General features: G+C 37.4%; 3 protein-coding genes across 5 annotated transcripts; 1 reads left to right on the top strand and 2 right to left on the bottom strand.

The window, feature by feature from the left end:
* The first annotated feature begins 3606 nt into the window (after window positions 1-3606).
* On the top strand, window positions 3607-7322 carry LOC126621509 (endoglucanase 9-like). Of its 2 annotated transcripts, none has more exons than XM_050290022.1 (6): window positions 3607-3887; window positions 5289-5792; window positions 5906-6055; window positions 6357-6468; window positions 6691-6854; window positions 6996-7322. In XM_050290022.1, the coding sequence occupies exons 1-6, from the start codon at window positions 3657-3659 to the stop codon at window positions 7320-7322; spliced, it is 1488 nt and encodes a 495-aa protein (XP_050145979.1). In that variant the 5' UTR covers window positions 3607-3656. The 2 variants fall into 2 exon arrangements, with proteins under 2 accessions (XP_050145979.1, XP_050145980.1); XM_050290023.1 differs by having other exon boundaries at window positions 6970-7044.
* A 1139-nt stretch (window positions 7323-8461) lies between these two features.
* LOC126621510 (peptide chain release factor 1, mitochondrial) lies at window positions 8462-11861 on the bottom strand. 2 transcript variants are annotated; one of them, XM_050290024.1, is made up of 12 exons: window positions 11610-11861; window positions 11270-11509; window positions 11052-11152; window positions 10836-10934; window positions 10564-10747; window positions 10431-10479; window positions 10268-10346; window positions 10085-10159; window positions 9936-10013; window positions 9613-9771; window positions 8855-8950; window positions 8462-8766 (listed from the first exon to the last, which is right to left on the bottom strand). In XM_050290024.1, exons 2-12 carry the CDS (start codon window positions 11355-11357, stop codon window positions 8572-8574), a joined length of 1203 nt encoding a protein of 400 aa, XP_050145981.1. In that variant the 5' UTR covers window positions 11358-11509; window positions 11610-11861; the 3' UTR covers window positions 8462-8571. The 2 variants fall into 2 exon arrangements, with proteins under 2 accessions (XP_050145981.1, XP_050145982.1); XM_050290025.1 differs by having other exon boundaries at window positions 11052-11117; window positions 11270-11425; window positions 11610-11859.
* A 2662-nt stretch (window positions 11862-14523) lies between these two features.
* LOC126621500 (pentatricopeptide repeat-containing protein At1g71420) lies at window positions 14524-18475 on the bottom strand. Its single transcript, XM_050290004.1, has 2 exons — window positions 15610-18475; window positions 14524-15080 (listed from the first exon to the last, which is right to left on the bottom strand). The coding sequence occupies exon 1, from the start codon at window positions 18269-18271 to the stop codon at window positions 15998-16000; it is 2274 nt and encodes a 757-aa protein (XP_050145961.1). The 5' UTR covers window positions 18272-18475; the 3' UTR covers window positions 14524-15080; window positions 15610-15997.
* Between the last annotated feature and the right edge of the window lie 850 nt (window positions 18476-19325).

Raw genomic sequence — 19325 nt, 5'->3', positions numbered from 1 at the left:
ATGGAGCTCAAGATATATAGTAAGTGCACCTCACTTTTGCATTTGGCATGTAATACATTGAATTGAAGAGAGTTATAATTAAGAATATAGAATCATATTTGAGTACATTGTATAACAAATAATAATAAAAACATATCCGCAATTAATTTAGTAGGTACATCATTAAGTGTATGTAATAGAAGGGTGTAATAGAATTAGCCAAGTTTTGAATTTTTGGAAAATTCAAATACATTCTAATTCCAATCTTAAAATTTCAGTTTCGGACTTGAATTGCATGGAATATTTTTGGAACTCTTGGCCAGAAAATGGGAATATTAGAGAAGCAAATAGCACGAATGCAATGCATGGATTGCTGCCGCCGCCGCCGCCTACTAGAAGTAATTCCTAAACTTGAAGCGTTATTAATTTTATTTTTATTTTATTTTCTAAAGAATTTCATGTATAGTTAAGCAGAATGCAATGCATGAAAAAGACGTAAATAGGACTACTGAACGAAGAGGATTAGGGGTTTAGGGGGAGTATCTGTATCTTATCTTTATTCTTTATCCTTCAGTTATCATATATAATGCTTGTAAAATCATGGATTGGCTTATCCTCAAATCAAGCTAGCAATCCAGAAAGCCTATATTTATGCATGGCTCAACCCTGCTTTGATATTAATTTGGTCACTTTAAACTTTTTGCTAAATAAATAAATCAATTATTTATACTCTTCCAACGCATGACTAATCGCATGATTAATCTAGCTAGTAAACAACCATTAATCAAGCAAGAGTAATGGATGCACTTGTCATGATCAACAACAAGTGGATCTGCTTAATATGCTTTTACCGAGTCCAATTGTAGGGTTAGAGTTCGGACTCCTGCTTCAATATGTCTAGTTTCTATGTTATTTGAGCAAGATTCAAGTATAATCGAAATTAACAGTAAAAGATTTCAACTTGGTCAAGCTCAAGTACGTAGTACGTTTGTAAAAACAAAACAAGTGTTTTGGAGTATGATGCAAGAGACTACTTATCACCTAAGCCTCCTCAATTTCATCTTGAATCAGTTTTGTAAGAAAGATGGAGGTCAAGTAGGCTTGTCATGATTTAGGCTTGAAAATGTCCAAAGTGGTGATTGGCTTTCAAGTTGAGTGAAATAACAAGTAAAGCCACTTCGATCTCCCTTTCTATTCAAACTACCTCTCCAAAAAGTCTTAAATATAGTATAATACATTATAAAACTAGCTTACTCCTAAAGCATACGAAACAAAGTAGATATGGAGATCCCCAGCCATTTTGAATGTCTAGTCTCAACACCGTCACATAGTTTTACAATTCCATCTATGTTAACTTTGCCACCAACTCATATATATATATAGAGGAAAGTGATATTCACACATCCATTCACACACATTTTTGTTAATTTTTTGGTTATTTACTTTCTTCAATTCATTTGATTTGATAACAAAAAATTAAGAGAAATGTGTAGAAGTAAAAATAAATGTGTGAATAGCATTACCGTATATATACATATGAATAACACGTGTAAAGTACACAACGCCACAAGCATTTAGGTACACACAGAAAAAAAACTTTATCTGAGAAAATAAAGATTTAAACAAAAGCAACACACATGGGATGAGATGACATGCATTAATCAATCATCTCCGAACTCAAATCGTTATTATAAAATGAATTAATTATGGGAATGGAATATTGTAACGCGGGAATGGAATTGGATTCTCTCGGAGGCAAATCCTCGAGATCCTCTTGACTGGGGTTAAAATCCAACGGCTACAATTATTATAACTTTTAGAGGACTCCCTCTGTTTGTAGTTGTTGGATAAAAATTTAACGGTCCACTAACACCGATCAGAAGGATCTCGAGAGGTTGCCTCGGAGAGGATCCAATTCCTGCAGGAATTTCAATAAAGTGGGCCGTTATTTTTGCACTCTTTTCTGCTTGTCTATGGATTCTCTGCCTAACACTTACCCCTTAATATGACCCAAAATCAGGGTCTCTGCTTTCTCCTTCGGCCAGGCATTTGTACACAATGGTCGGGCATTGACCAAACACCATTAACTAGTAATTTAAAATTATAATTTAGTGGTTAGTCTTCATCATTTGTAAATGAGAAGTCTTAAGTTTGATTATTGCCGAATGCGAATTCTAACCAAATTATTATAATTAACTCATTGTAAGGCTTAGCAAACTCTTTTACCTCTTTAGTGTAGATAACACCGTATATATTTAAAAGATACTACTAGTGCATGAGGTAATGATTCAGTTTTTGCTTGCACTTACGATCGAAATTGTTGTGTGTATTCATTACATTCACACATTGTTACATTCATAATATGTATCTGATTGATTCACTCAAATTCTAAAACATGTACACTTGATAATAATATTTAACCCTAACCTTTAATAGTAAAATACTTAATACATGTATTACTCTTCGATAGAAATCATGCTGCCTGATGTATCGAATACGCTGAACGATTTTTCAGACAACATTCAAAAAGAAAACTATATATATGGCCATTGGTTTAGAGAAACTGAGGCCAAATGCATGCCATGCATGATAATGATGCTTGTGAATTTATCACAATTAATGATGGTAAAGTAGTAGTTAGTTATGCTTCAGAAAATTCGGAGCATTACTAATCCATATTTTATGCTTAATGGCCCAATCGTGGGTTTACCACCCAAAACAAAAGAAACAAGTTCAAATGGTTAACATGTTTGACTTAATGATAGTGTTGCACTCAATTTGGAGTCGACTATTTATGTAATTTTGTTAAAAAAAAATTATGCATGACACTACCAAAAAAATGAGTAATAATAACCTAAGTTTTGTTTTCTATACAACAACCTTCTATTTAAGGGTGGAATATTTGTTCTAAACCATGCAGTAGACCGGTCAAAATAATTAAGTTTTGAACTTACCATTTAGGTGAGAAAAACATGAGACTTCTTATTTAAAATGAGTAAGAAGTTTTATATTCGATTTTCGTCAAAAGTTAATTGAAATCACATTATTATTGGCTCATTGTGAAGTTTAACTTACTTTCGCACCTCCTTTATGTAGATAATATCGTTTGTTATAAAAAAAAATGTAATGTAATTTACTCCTTAATCTTTATAAATCTAGGTATGCATAGGGCGGTGGGCCTTATTTTTTGGCGGGTGCATGGAAAAGAAGATCAAGGTTGAATAAGTAACTTTGCAATGAGCTACGGTTTGTTCCTCTTTATAAATCTTAGGGAGAAGGGAAAACAAACTAACCAAAATATCATATTTCACTTAACACCTGTATAGTGGCTTATCTATTTATTTGTAAGTGAGATCTTAATGTCGAATTTTGTAGATGATAAATTTATATCAAATTAATATGCTTAACTCATACATATTGTGGCTTAAACTCAAATCTTACGCTTCTGTGTAAACATAATGTTGTATTTAATCCCATATATAACAATATAATATATATAAAAATAAGAAGGGGGAACGAAGGAAGAACAAAAGGCCAGAATTTGCGGCATGGTGACTGGTCTTTCCCGCTCCTATTTAAAGGCATCTCAATCGGCACAAAGTCACGAACTAATCTCAAAATCGCATTACTCATTGGCTGCTTAATTTTTACATTTGGGAAAAAAAATTTAAGTTCCAATGGCAAAGAGATTACCACTAACCCTCTTCATCTCTGTCGTTGTAATATTGGGCAGTAGTATTAGTAGTAGTGTCCAAATCCAAGCTGTAGGCAACCCTAATTACAGAGAGGCCCTGGCAAAGTCCATACTCTTCTTTCAGGGACAAAGGTCAGGGAGACTCCCCGCCGGTGCTGCCCAACAAATCACATGGAGGTTCAATTCTGGGCTTTCCGATGGTCGTCTGGCAAATGTAAATATGCTATATACTTAATTACTGCATTGTATTTTGTTTTTTTAATTTAGCTCGTTATAGATGGTCAATTTCTGGAATATTGCATTACCCTTCATGCATGCAAACCTATTCACACTATTTGTAATGTGGTCTCTCTGTAAGTTAGGGAGGGAAAGGGAAGGTGATTGTACAGTCAGCCGCACACATGTGAGAAATCCGATCAGTAGCAATGTGGTGGATGGGGGCAATGGGGTGGGGTACGTTAAAAGGCTTAACTGTGTTTTTAGGTCAAGGGGAAGTTATTGATAAATAATAACTTTTAATAAATTAAGGCAATCACTATATATATTTTCAAGTTCTAAAAGATGGCGCTAGCTGCGCTAGGGCCTAGCACTTCGACGGCTAGATGGTGTCTAGGCGGACTAGACGGATTGAAGTAAATTTATTATATATTGTATATATAAGTGTCTGTTTATACCTAAAAAATACATAATTGCATTGGAATACATAAATTTCAAAATAGAATATTAGAACATAATGCAAAATGAAAGTTATTTATTTTATGTCAAAGTGGGAGTCGCGACTTAGGTGGGTATCTAGACCGGTCTGGGTAGTTTAAGTGGGCCTAGGCGGTCTTGGTGGGGGCCTAAGTAGGTCTAGGTGCTCTTTTTTAATTTTTAAATGTCTAAGGATTAATCGGAGTAGTGGCTAACTGCAACCTAATGTCTATACATGAATATTTAGAATAGTGTATATATTAAAGGGGTGTGAAGCATATAGATATACTCTTACATGTGGTTTGAAATTGTGATCCGAAAATATTGTTTCAATGGATAATGCTTGGAGTATCACCAACTGATCGTTTTACTGCTTGCTTTATATAAGTGCAAAGATGATAGACACATGCAAAGCATACGAACAAAAAGAAAGAAAAATATGAGTGCAAATAAAATCTTCTGAATTTAGTCTCTAAGCGTGGTCAAATGTAGGGAAGGTCAAATGATTTCTTCACAAAGAAAAAGATGTAAAAAGAAAAGGAATAGTGAATGTAATGAAAACAATTAAGCACTTTGATCCTTTTCTTTTTTACCTACTATGTTTGTACAAGGTAAATTTATTAAGTATGTGTATTATGGCAGTATTTCAAATTAATCATGCAATGCACTGTTATATGTTTTATATTTTCTACGTAATATTATGTAATTGACTTAAGATACCGTCATATTAATAATATCCTATTACAAAAATAAAAACCAAATCTTTTCAAAATTCTAAGGAAATTACGAAATAGTCACGAGCGTTTCACTGGAATGAGAAGTTACTTGTCTGGTGCACCAAATATTATTGTGTAGACAAAATTTGATTGGAGACAAACATGAACCTTCGACCTATATGAAAATATTTGCATCAATTTTGCAGGTGGACTTAACTGGAGGATACTATGACGCTGGAGACAATGTCAAGTTCAACTTCCCAATGGCATTCACCACCACAATGCTGTCATGGGGAGCACTTGAATATGGCAAGCGCATTGGCCTCCAGTTACCAGAAGCCCGGGCAGCGATACGGTGGGCCACGGATTATCTTCTAAAGTGTGCTAGGCAAACGCCCGGTAAACTCTATGTTGGGGTCGGTGATCCAAATGTGGACCATAAATGTTGGGAGAGGCCAGAAGACATGGACACGCTTAGAACCGTGTACTCAGTCTCACCAAGCAACCCGGGCTCGGACGTTGCTGGAGAGACAGCCGCTGCATTAGCGGCTGCTTCTTTAGTTTTCCGGAAGGTTGATCCGAAATACTCAAAGTTGCTGTTGAACACGGCCAAGAATGTGATGCAGTTTGCAATTCAGTACCGAGGGGCATACAGTGATTCACTTGGATCTGCAGTCTGCCCATTTTATTGCTCATATTCTGGATATAAGGTAGGTAACATAGAATCCGGATCCTCTTTATCCTTGCTAGATTTTGCGTCAATTTTTTATTTGTTAATTTATTGACCTTTCCAATTTGGTAAAAAAAATAAAAATAAATTCAGGATGAGCTGCTGTGGGGAGCTGCATGGCTTTTTAGAGCAAGTAATGAACTTTATTATTACAATTTTATGAAATCCTTGGGAGCTAGTGATTCAACAGACATTTTCAGCTGGGACAACAAATTTGCTGGTGCTTATGTTTTATTATCAAGGGTACAAATTCTATACTCATCATCAACCTTTTTCCACCTTATTTCAGTACAATTGTTCTATTAAGGGTGCATTTCATATATAACGATTCGTTTTTAGTTTTCAAACATTTGTTTTCACTTTGTTTGAAAACTAAATAATTTATTTGTTAAATGTATTTGGTAATGTTTTTCAGTTTTCAAAATACTAAAAGCTGAAAACTCAAAATTAAAATGATTTTCAAAAGGCCTCAAATTAATTTTTATTGTTCTTACTTTAATTATAAATTTATAAATTCTAACAAAGTGGTTTATATATTTCTTAGAGGGCACTGTTGAACAACGACAAAAACTTTGAGCCATATAAACAACAAGCAGAGCAATTTATGTGCCGGATTTTGCCTAACTCACCCTCTTCAAGTACTCAATATACACAAGGTAAACATAGTTGTTTTCACTATTGGTTTATCACTTCAGCCAATTTTTTACCTGCCAAAATCTCAGTAAGTATGGATTCAAATATAGAATACGGAAATTATAGTAGGATTGTTATTAGCAATCTAAAATGGTTATTCTTGCATTCTTCCTTCCCTTGTTTTTCCGTGAGAGAGTAGTGTAAAATAAATGTGTTCTAACCATGTATATTCGTTTAAAATATAGGAGGGCTCATATATAAGCTGCCTGGAAGTAACCTCCAATATGTGACCTCAATAACATTCTTGCTTACTACCTATTCCAAGTACATGGCTGTTAGAAAGCTCACATTCAACTGTGGTACCCTCGTTGTCACTCCGAAGACCTTAAGAAACCTTGCAAAACAACAGGTACATCACTTAATCCTGCGTGACAATGTCAAACTGTAAATTTGAACCACTGATTATTATGTTAATTATCATCTAAGTGTTTACTCTAAGTTCAATCATTTATCATTTTATACAGGGGCTGATTTTTATTGAAATTTTTAGGTGGACTACATTTTAGGGGTAAACCCTCTGAAGATGTCCTACATGGTAGGGTATGGACCCTACTATCCCAAGAGAATTCACCACAGAGGATCCTCGTTGCCTTCATTGGCAAGCCATCCTCAGACCATAGGTTGTGATGGTGGTTTCCAACCATTCTTTTATTCGTTAAACCCAAACCCTAACATCTTAGTTGGAGCCGTTGTCGGAGGTCCAAACCAGAACGATGGGTTCCCAGATGACCGCAGTGATTACAATCACTCTGAGCCTGCAACGTACATAAATGGCGCTATTGTAGGACCCTTGGCATACTTTGCAGGGAGCTTATAAAGTTGATGATCTTAGGCTCACAATGAGCAGCAGCTTATAAGATTTAAGCATTTGAATTTTCATGCGTAAGACAGTGTCAAAGAGTCTCTCTTTCTTTCTTTCTTTGTTTTTTTTTTCTTTTTTCTTTTCTTCTCTATATGGTTCCCGTTTATCTCAAAATCTAACTATATGTTATGAACTAGCTAGCTACGAGTGGAATTTGTCATTCTGATGGCTGTCCTAGGTAACAATCATTTCAATCTTCATACCTACAGGCTACCTCAATGTGTGGAGAATAAGAGGTTACATATCCTTTAGAAACTTTTGGAGAACTTGTTCAACTATCAAAGAAGATGAAAGGAAGAAGTTTCGTAATAGGACACAATTTACTTTAATGTGATTGAATAAATAACAGATGAGGCTTTAAAATCCTTCACTTCATATACAATATTAAGTTGAAAGCGGAGATATGTTTTGAACACTTCCTCGTGACCTTCCACCATAGTAGGCTGCAATCATTTGTGAATTTGGACTTTCCAAATATATTGAAAGTACATACTACTACTAAGAAAAGCAGACGCTAGTACACCACTGCTGAGAGAAGTATTGCTTTCTTTTAGAATTTGGACTTCTTGTTATTTTACTCTTTGAATGACTCTAGACTTTTCAACTACGAACGGCCTCTTAATATTATGGTTTACTAGTATTTTTCTTCACTTGTAAATGAGAAGTCTTAGATTCAATTCTTGCCAAAGACGAATTCAAATCACATTATTGAAAGAAAAAAAAAAAGAGTGAACACAGTTCAATTAAGATCTATAAAAAATAGTGTCGTTTTAATTATCCACTTAACATTTTTCATTGAGTCCTAGAAACAAAAGACAATCATTATTTGCTAATTAAGGCGTTGAACCCAACAAATCTTAGTCTTTGTGAGTTACCTTTTAGTATGCCTCAAGTGACTCAGAAATTTCACTACACTATAATACTAGTGGCTGGGCAGTTTTAATCCTTACCACTTTGGTAAAAACAAAATCAGGATGAGCTGCTGTGGGGAGCTGCATGGCTTTTTAGAGCAACAAATGAAGTTTTAGGATTTATCTGCATACAAAAATCCACGAATGTTCAAATAAAAACTAATATTCACGAACGCGAGCATATAAAAATACAGTATTTGGATTTAACTGCATAGTAAGATATTGTTCACCAAGAACAGTTAATATATCAGCACCAAAGAATGGTACAGTATACTATGCTAGTCATCATACTTTCACTGCGAAGAACTGAAAGAAGCAATTGCATCCATTTCTTCTTGCAAAAGAAGGGCATCAATAAATACATCCAGATTCTCTCCCTGCATCACATCATTTATCGAATGATGAGTGATGCCAACACGGTGATCCGTTACACGTCCTTGAGGAAAATTGTATGTACGGATGCGTTCAGATCTATCCCCACTACCAATCTGTTCAATGTGTTGAGCACCATAAACCAATATTGAAAGCAAAGCCAAACCAAATTGTATCAACTAAAATTCATCATATCATGCATACCTGTTGAGATCGAAGTTTTGTTCGATTGGCGTGAAGTCTAGACCTCTCTATCTCATAAAGCTTTGCACATAACACCTTAAGTGCCTTGGCTTTGTTCTACAAGGACCCCCAAAATTGGAAACGAGAAATATAGTAAAGAACAAGGACTACAAGAACAAAAATAAATAAATACCAAAAAAGATAATTAGCCTGTACGTTATCAGAATGCTCACGTAATGGAGGTCAACAATCATACATTGTACATCACGGATGTTGCAAAAGAATTCAATGAATGAGTATGATTTCTGTAACCATGCACAACTAAATCATACATAAAACAAAAAAAGTTGCCCATGCCCACTTTGACCTATAAATATTTGTGACATCCTTTAGGCATGAGTGCTTCAGAGAAGGCAGGGCATGTTGGGAGAACAATTTGTGAATTTTTCAAGTTTCAGGCTATGTTGAATGTCGGCTTAGGGGTTTTAGGGTTTAGGGAATAAAAGGACATACGAATCTATAATTCTCCATCTAATTTGTTAAAGTGACCAACAATGTTTAGAATAAGTTATTGCCAGTGAAAAAAATTATATAGTAAAATATGATATACGTATATAATTTTATACATAGTTCAGGAAAAAAGCTCCTTTTGTATTTCACTAGATTTTTCTAATAAAACTGTACTAGGAAAATTATCAACTCCATATAACAAAAGAAAAATGAATTTTAAGCTCAAGGATACAACAACTGTAATTTAGCTGAAAAAGTTTTGGTAATACCATATGTTGGGATCGCTCGTCTTGTATGGCTACAGTCATGCCAGTTGGAATATGAGTTATTCTAACAGCACTGTTAGTTGTATTTGCATGTTGACCACCTGAACCACCAGATCTATACGTGTCAATTCTCAAATCTTCGTTCCTCAGGTGGACATCTACCTGCAGCAATCCCATATACATATGGTCAGAAAAAATAATATCATTTTGAAAGCAAAATCACAATAACCACAAAGTCCGGATGTCAAACAGTGAATACAAGAAACTTATGTCAATAGATAAATGTTAGATTCAGTCTTCCAACTAAAAAGATTAGCACGTAGAACCTCATCAGCTTGAGGAAGGATAGCAACAGAAACAGCACTAGTGTGAATACGTCCAGACTTCTCTGTCACAGGAACTCGCTGCCAAAACAACATTGTCAGTATTTTTGGGGGCAACTGTAAGTACTGCATTGAGCAGGTGGGAGGCAAACCTGTACTCTGTGAACCCCACTCTCAAATTTAAGTTTCCCATAAACATCAGCTCCTGAGATCGCTGCAGTAGCTTCCTGGAAAGATGTTATGATTAGCACGTAGCATTGCATGCATTAGGTGTTTAAAGCATCTAGCTCAATCTGGGTCTGTTGAAATGCGTGAGTTAAAATCAGACATCACACCTTATATCCTTTAAGATCAGACTCAGTTATATCCACCACTTCAAACTTCCAGCCCTTCTTGTGTGAGAATCTATCATACCTGTGGTTAATTGTTATACGCACAAGATGAGACTCTCGAGGAGAAAATACATACAAGAATTTACAAGTATTGATACAAACTTACATTTTAAATATGTCCATTGCAAACAAAGAAGCCTCGTCCCCACCAGTTCCTAATGAAATCTTTCGTCATATAAAAAAATAAAAAATAAAAGACATGCAATGGAATAAAAATTTGTTAGGCAGGCGCGTAATACCTGCTCTGACCTCTAATATGCAATCCCTCTCATCAGCATCATCCTTAGGAAGCAGGGACTTGAGCAACAAATTGTGCAGCCTTCTTTCTTCGTGGATGGCTTGATCCAATTCGGTAGTTACCATATCAAGCATGTCTTTTTCTTGAGAACATTCATCGATGAGAGTCCTCAAACCATTAATCTCCTACAAAGCAGAGAAGCAAACAAATGATTTAGTTCGGTCTGCACAAGGATAAAGGTTTATGTTGAAGGTTTTGTTCTAATGTCAGTACCTTGGTTGTGGCTCTTAGACGACTTATAAGGTCCACGGAAGTGCTGAGTTTCCGTAGCTCCTTGTTCGCCCTCGCATACTCTTCTGCAGAGGCATCAGGCTGTCTTCAAGCAAAAGGTCCAACACCATTTCAATTCCAAAATTTGTTTTTTGTTCTTAGTCAAACACTACATTTAACTATAATTCCGCAAACAGAGAGTCAACGACATAGGTAAACCTGGTTAATGAGAGTGTGAAGAAAACCACTCCTCTGCTCGATAAGCGATAGCCTTTGCTCCATGATCTTAATAAGTTTTGGAGATAGATCAGGCTCCAATTCTGCTCATTTTTTTTTCATTTGTATAAATGTAAAACTAATTTAAACATAAAGAAAACAACATCGAAGAAGAAAGCATCACTGGTAGTGGTATTAATCAACAGAAACAACAAACGAACCCGTTGAGAATGAACGAAGAAATCGAAAAGGATGGGAAAAGGCAGCCACTGCTGGCCGGACCAAATTACGCCACACTTGGCTTCTCATTGTCACACTCCCTCCCAGAAACCCCTCCCCCTTAGTACGAACAAATCCAAACAAAAGTAGCAATAAATCTGAAATTCGAATAACACAAGAACAGTACAACTAATTAATTAACCAACAAGTGCACAATTTCAAGAATTCATAATCTCCGTGCCCTGCCAACCAACAAGTGCTAATTAATTAACCCGTGAAATATCCGGAAATCAATTAAATAAAAAAATAATAAGATTAAGAAAAGTAACAACAAGAAGGTACCTACGACTGAAAGCAAAAGAAGCAAATGAGAAAATCAGCTTTTATCAGCTTTAGCTTGTGGGAAAGTGCTTGCGTTGCGACTTGCGAGTGATTGAGTTGAGTTGTTGGATTGCACTGTCTAGTTTGTACGAAAGAAAATCAAAGAAGAAGAAGAAGAAGAAGAAGCCATGGGAAGCAAGACCAGGAAGGAACAAGAAGTGGGCTTAAGCTTAACCTAGGTTACTGTTTGGTCCACACGAGTGGGCTGGACTAATTGACATTTTTTCGTGGCCGGAAAATTCTTCAATACAGAAATGTATGTTATTCCTTTTCGTCGAAAGAAATAAATAAAAATATATATTTGCACTTTTATATGTTTTTAGGAGGTGGACTCCTTTAGTCAACGACAGAAAAATAAATGAGATTTCAAATTTATAGCCTTCCATTGAAGTAGAACTTATGTTTACATTTTTGGGAAACGTAATGACACACTCCGACCGAAATTAAGGCATGCTGGCCGTCACGTGAGAGTGACGTAGCCATGTGCACAGTGCGGAAGCGATAATGATAAGAAGTATATGAATAATTAAAAACCGAACTACTTGAGTGCACTACTAAACATGAAGTGATAAAAGTTAGTTACAAAAGTAAATACTCCTAATCAGAGCATAATAAGTTTAGGTGCAGTCCAGTAGGACAAGTACTAGTTATACAGTACCAGGAATGTCCTACTATTATTTAGATAGGTCAGAACTGTCGACGTCCTCAAGCCACCAACATCAAGCTTACTTAAAACCTGGAGGGGCGCAAAACAGAAAACGTGAGTGGGCAAAAAACAAATGTTTTACAAAACCATTTCATTTATCAACATATCTAACCCCTCGTTGTAAAACATGTATAATTTTTCCCAGAATCAAGATATACACATATACATAGATATATATATATATGAAATCATATCAATTCAGTTCATGCTTCACATAATCATAAACATATGTATGCCATGCCAATATATAACAGAGTAAGTAATTCAGGTGAGAATAACTTCATAGAAATATAACATATTAGCCGAAATCCCTGTGGTAGTCTGTACGGCTGAATTCATAGCTCAAAAGTCAATCTAGCCGGAGTCACTACAATGACCTATACGACACTATACTGCACAAGAGTCGGAACCAAATGAAAAGGTCTGTACGACAATACCGGGTGTAATATAATTATGCTCAATACTACTCTCACATAATAGCTGGGCGATAAATTGCTAGTCACCTACGAGTCGGAACTATAGAAAAGGTCTGTACGACAAGATTGTGCACCTAAATTGGATCCAATGTGAGCATATGGTGCGGGAGGTGACATTATAAACAGGCCTGTGCCATATCTTTGGCTAAATCACAATCACCCTAGGTACAGTTTTATGAGCTCAACGTTATTCAATCACATATCACATCATCGATAATTCACATAACCAACCATAACTCACCTGAGCTTACCTGAGCGTCCACAGCACCACAATTATATATAATGCATCCTATACCAATTCATATACGAAATATAAATTTATATGCATGGCATTCAAGGCATACTTTCATTTAAACATATTTTCTGGGAAAATATCAAGTATATAAGTATATACTGAAGATCAAAAGCCCACTCATTGATATGTCGAAGGGTCATAGCCTCCAAGTCGCCCTTGAACACGCTCGTCCTCAGGATAAGTCTCACCTATATGCGAATTAACTATAAAAATGTTATTTAAAGCACATAGACAAAACTAGCTAATAACTTCTCATACAATGCTCAAATGGGGTGTTTGAATATACCAATGTGATCTACACAACTCCACGAACATCCCCATATTTTCAGATTAATTTTTGGACCCTTCACGCACCGCCACGCGCAGGCGAGTGCACAGCAAGGCGCGCCACCACGCGCAGGGAATCCTGATTCCCTAACTACCGTTAGGAATATTCCGTTAAAACCCAACGGTAACCGTCCAAACTAACTGACGGCGTTTGAATATTCCGTCAGACTTGACGGAATATTCCGTCGTCTCCTACCTCAGAACTCCGACGACTATCGCCGTTGCCGGAAACTGGGAAAAATTTCTAACCGTCTATTCTCACTCATTTTTCAACCATTTTCTTCGAAATTTGAACCAAATGAAAGCTTAGAGTGAGAAGAATGGCGTTATACCTATTTGAAGCTTCAAATCTCACGAAATCACATCGGAGCAAGCTCGAAAATCCGATGACCTTTGCAACTCTTCGTATCTAGGCTTCCCGACGTCCAAATTCTTCAAACGAACTACCCCGAGCCTCTTTGGGACCTCCAAAAGCTCTCTATGAGCTTAAAATTCCCTAAAACACAAGGTTTTACGTGTGCATGAACAGTGCACAAATCGAAGGTTAGGTTTCACGAGGTTTTCGAAGGTTTCAGGTTCTAAAACTTGTACCAATGGATTCTTGAGGTCACAAGGAACACGAAAATACTTACCTTGGTTTCGATATGTAAGATTTGAGGTGGTTTCTGGGTTGTCCGTACCAATATGCTGAGAGGGAGAGAGAGAGAGAGAGAGAGAGAGAGAGTTTGAGAGATAGAGAGAGTACGGGAGAGAGAGAAGGTATGCGGGTATGTGTGGTCCAAAAGCCACCAATCACAACTAAGAGAACACTTAGTTCTAATTGGGTACAATAATAGAGGAATATAGCTAATTGGTCCACAATCTTAAGTCCAAACCACAACATCCCATAATAATTCTCAACGTCCAAGGGTATTTAGGTAATTTCACGCCATCGATAAATAAATAACACACATCTCCGGGACGGGCTGTGACATGTACAGTGAGATGTAAATGTGGTTTATACGTCACAAATTTGTATCTTTTCATTGGACCATTGGGAAATAGAACATCTAGGGAGCACAACATACTCGATAATTCCAAGAATATCTCATTTTTGTCTAAACTCAGTTCTCTTTTCTTTCTCGGAAACATCACATTCATAGGTCCGAGATCCACATCTATGAATTGGAAGGGCCGAATGGTCCATCCATTCTTTTTCTTCGTAAGTTTAACAATGACTTTTTTTGTTTTTGAAACTTGTCAATAATGTAGATTGCACAGAGCTAGCTATTGGAAAGTTTGAGAATTTTGCTTTTCTGATGAGAATAACATAGTGAAAATTGTAGAATATAAATCAGAGGCAGACAATCCTTGTCCGCTATGTGCTGTCTTTTTGTATTTGCTTATTATCCTCTTCAGTGAAATTGATCTCTAATGGCTTTCCGCTTGATCAGATGCTGTAACCGCCCACCATTATAGAATTAGACATGAGCACTAGCATGAGCACCACCATTATAGAAGTAGACCAAAGTGAATGCAGTCGCATCACCCGGGGGATAGTTTAGGGGATACTCTGAAATTCTGGGTGTCGATAAACCCATGGAAACCATACAAGTAGTATTATGCGAGGGCTTGTCTTGCCCAGACATCTGTGAGCCAAAAACCATGTGTCAGTGACAAGAATCCTAATAAAACTTAACTCTGAAAAAGTTGCAAATGCTGGTCTGCCAATAATCACAGAAACGCACTCCACATAAAGTGTGATCTAACATCACTGTCATTGGATCATAACAGCAACAGTATACATAACCAGGTTGCTATGGTGAAATAACACAATTTCCAGACAATAATCGAGACAGGGTCACGGTACCCCAAGATGTTAAAGCAAACCAAACCCAGGCCAAGCGCCTAGATTACCTAAGTTGAATGGCAACATACCATAAAAATCTCATAAAAATTATCAAAACCAACAAGGAATTCAACACAAAAAAGAGAGATCAAGGAACCATTTAAGGGAGCTTCTACTAGAGATTCGGTGAATTTGAGCATATAATAGTTTTCTCTCTGGATATACTCTTTAAAGAAAAATACTTTATTTGAATTGAAAAGAAAGTGAAAAAAGTAAAATTCACAAGCAAATAATGTGAAACGAATTATGAAAAAATTAAAGCACCTGACCTCTATATACGCTGGATTTTGAGCGGGTGGACTGGTGGATTTGACTTCCGTAGATCGCAGGCAGAACCCTAGCTCAAAATGACATAGTAAAATGCAGACAAAAACAACCTTCTGCTTTGCTTGACGAGACTCTGGTTTATATTGTCTAAGACTGACCAGCTCAAAATCAACCTTGTCTTCAGCAATTAGTCATGGACACGACATTCCTAATACTCAGCCTTGTGACAAGCCCTATCAAGTTGACACTGGCTCAAATGATCAACAGAAATCATGGGAAAAAAAATTCAGTATCAACAGCATCTGCATGAACCATTCACAACTGAACCATGATCCATCCAGCATGCTGGTAAATCAGGCACAACCAGCGTGGTTTACTTCTGCTCGTTTATTACCAGTAGTCATTGCAAGAGCATATTCCATCATTAAAGTGGTGGAACCGGTTTGAGTCTCTCACAAAAATCTCTTTCTGAAGTAGATTTGATGCTAACTTCATGAAGTTATGGCAGTCCACGCAGATTCTTATGTTCTTCATTATTTTTATAGCAGTCCGACCACAATTTGAACTACCTTCATTCATAATAGCAAACACTAAAGCTAGCTTTTCACTATGATGGTACAACAGCTCCTCTTTGTGTTCCTCTTCCACATCATGCACTGACAAGCTTGTGTCTGGAACATAACCCATTTCCCTTAACCGCACAATCAGTTCTTCTAGATTCCTGAAGATAATGTTCCTTTCTGGATGATGTTGGCCTCCGGAGCAAAACTCATGGACCTGATTTCCAATCTCAATCCAGCTTAATCCAGGTTCCTTTTTCACTCTAGACCCTTTCATTTCCTTCCTAATTAGGCCTGCTTCACCAAATTTACCGTCAGAGCAATACATGTTTGACATTTGTACATAACCTAATGAATCCTCTGGCGCTAGCTCTTTCAGTCGATCTGCTACTAACTTGGCCAACAGTGTTCTTCCATGCTTTCTACATGAACCAAGGAGTGCGCTCCAGACTACAGAATCAGGCTCCATTGGCATTCGACTTAGAAGCTCCTCAGCCTCAACAATTTGTCCAGCTCGACCAAGAATATCAACCATGCAGGCGTAATGATCAAGTTGAGGTACAATACCATATACCTCAATCATGGAGTCAAAGATGCGAGTTCCTTCTTCTACCAGTCCAGCATGGCTACAAGCACAGAGGAGAGAAACAAAGGTGGCAGGATCAGGTTGGACGTTCATACGTGAGAAGAGATGCAATGCCTCTGTAGCTTGTCCATACAAGGCATAAGCCTTAATCATTGTATTCCACGAAATGACATCACGAAGTTCAATTCCATCAAACACTTTCTTAGACAAGGAAATAGAGCCACACCTAGCATAGGCATGGATCAAGGCATTTGCAAGTACTGTGTCACACTCAAAGCCAGCTTTGATCACTTGTGAATGAACTGCCAAGGCGTGGCGCTCGGTTGCAAGGCTTGCATAAGCTTTCAAAACAATTGAGAAAGTATACCTGTCGGGAACTAAGTTCTCACGATGCAATTGACGAAAGAGGAAGAGTGCTTCTTCAGGGTCTCGCTCTGCAAAAGTTGTTATGATGCCAGTCCACGCAACAATATCCCGATCACAACTTGTCTCCAAGAAAAGCCTGTAACAGTCCGCAACATCTCCTCCAAGATCTGAATAAGCTTTAACTAACGCAGTGGCAACTTCAATTTTTAATATAAGCCCGGTTCTGATCGTGAGACAGTGCAATTGGAAACAAAACTTAGAAACCACATTATCATCAAGGCCATTGCTTCTGCATAAGGATGAGAGAACGCTGAGAAGTGTGGCACGATCAAACCCAATTCCATCACGGTACATTTGTATGAAAAGATGAATAGCTTGAGCTCCAAGTCCGAGATACCGGTACCCTGCAATCATTGAATTCCAAGATATAAGATTCCGGAACTCCATGCTCTTAAACACATTCCACGCCTCGTCTTTACTAGCATCATAAACACCTCCAGGATTACAAATCTTGCTATACAGAGTAATAAGAGCATTTGCAACGTAAACACAAGCATCCAAAGACATTTTCAAAGCAAGCGCATGTACCTGCCGACCATAAACACCGTCACTCTCCGCGAGCGAGCTGAGCACGCTGGTGAAAGAAAATTCGTTGGGGCGGTGGTGAACCAACATGCCAGCAAATAAACTCAAACACTTTTGGGGTTGCCCGCATAGGGCGTACCCGGAAATGAGAGCGGTCCAAGAGACAAGGTTTCTCCTGGGCATTCCATCAAACAGTTGGTGGGCGTAGTCCAAGTGACCAAATTTGGCATACATATTGATGAGGTGGTTGGTGACAAAGAGGTCGGGTGGGTGGATGGGGTTGTGGGCGATCATGTAGCGGTGCAAAGAGAGGCCGTCTTGGAGGTGGCGGTGGCGGACACAGACGTGGAAGAGAGTGGCGTAGGTTTGGGGGCAGTGAGGTGGTGGGGGATGAAGGGAGTAGAAGAGTGAGAGCGCTTCCTGGAGATGGCCGCGGGTGGCGAGAACCCGCACCTGACCGAGCAGATCATTATAATTGGTTTGCACGTCGAGCAGGGTGAAAGATGAGGTGAAGGTTGTCCGATGAGAGATGCGAGACGCGAGGGTGAGAGCACATGGGCGTAACATGACACTTGTTCGTGTGCGGCTTCCTCCTCGACCTCGACCTCCCAAGTGGTCAGCAAAGCCACTGACAGCACCGACAAGCAAGCTCCTTGTCTGTTTTTATTGGGTTGGGTTATCATGATGACATCCTATTGCGTTAGTTAGTCCGGTCAGTGTCTTGGTGGAATGCATGCATTATTGCAGTACTTTTGCACCCAATGTGGTCAGGAAAATGTTACAAGAACCTTGAAACCGCTACTACCATTGATCATGTCCCATAATTACTCTTTGCTTAAAAGCTTACGGTTGTTATAAATAGGCAAAATATCATGTTGTTTAGTTTTGTAATTATAATACAAAATGATTGTAGAAAGTGAAATGATATTATTGTTTTCACTTCTTTCCTTTGCTGTGTATTGTAATCACACACCAAGTGCTTTTCATATAGAGCCACATTCGTGACAAACCAAAAAGTAAAATGATTGCTCTTTTTGAAATTCACACAACGACAATTACACTACTATTGCCCTTTTGAAAACATCATATAACAACAATTACACTACTGTGGGCATTCATTTTCACAATTTTACAACATCGGTGTGATAAAAGTGTAACATCAGGTTTTACCGATTGAAAATAGTTACAGGGATGGATGATAATGCTTTCCTTGGTTCACCTGTACCAATAAAGACTCGCCATCAAGATTGGAGAACCTGCCACATCAAGTTCAATATAACATCTTAAGAGCAATTCCACCCCTAAAGACTTTGCGCTAGCACTCAACGCATTTATCCACTCAAGTGAACAGTACTAGACCCCAGTGAACAATAATAGGCCAAAGCATCTCCATCCCTAAAAAAATGTGCTGACACAAACGATCTCCATCCCTACAAAATGCGCTGGCACCCAGCTCATTTAAAATATTTTATATTTTTTTAAAAGAATAAATAAAAAAATAGTTTTATTTTCGGATAAGATTTTTAACCAATTTCGGATAAAATTTCAAATAAACTTAAAAAAAAAACACAATAAAATTAAATTACATACTCATCAAATAAACTTAAAAAAACACACTAAA

This window comes from Malus sylvestris, chromosome 5, assembly GCF_916048215.2.
Source record: "Malus sylvestris chromosome 5, drMalSylv7.2, whole genome shotgun sequence".
NCBI classification, from domain to species: Eukaryota; Viridiplantae; Streptophyta; class Magnoliopsida; order Rosales; family Rosaceae; genus Malus; species Malus sylvestris.
Note: the sequence above shows the minus strand (reverse complement) of the source record. Positions and strands in the feature narration are given on the sequence as shown.

Coding starts and splice junctions, on each gene's coding strand:
- LOC126621510 (XM_050290024.1), bottom strand. CDS start 11,357: ATGAGAAGCCAAGTGTGGCGTAATTTGGTCCGGCCAGCAGTGGCTGCC. Junction 10,748..10,835: donor GTCTAAGAGCCACAACCAAG/GTACTGACATTA, acceptor TCTGCTTTGTAG/GAGATTAATGGTTTGAGGAC. Junction 10,160..10,267: donor CTGATCTTAAAGGATATAAG/GTGTGATGTCTG, acceptor ACATCTTTCCAG/GAAGCTACTGCAGCGATCTC.
- LOC126621509 (XM_050290022.1), top strand. CDS start 3,657: ATGGCAAAGAGATTACCACTAACCCTCTTCATCTCTGTCGTTGTAATA. Junction 3,888..5,288: donor CCGATGGTCGTCTGGCAAAT/GTAAATATGCTA, acceptor TCAATTTTGCAG/GTGGACTTAACTGGAGGATA. Junction 5,793..5,905: donor GCTCATATTCTGGATATAAG/GTAGGTAACATA, acceptor AAATAAATTCAG/GATGAGCTGCTGTGGGGAGC.
- LOC126621500 (XM_050290004.1), bottom strand. CDS start 18,271: ATGTTACGCCCATGTGCTCTCACCCTCGCGTCTCGCATCTCTCATCGG.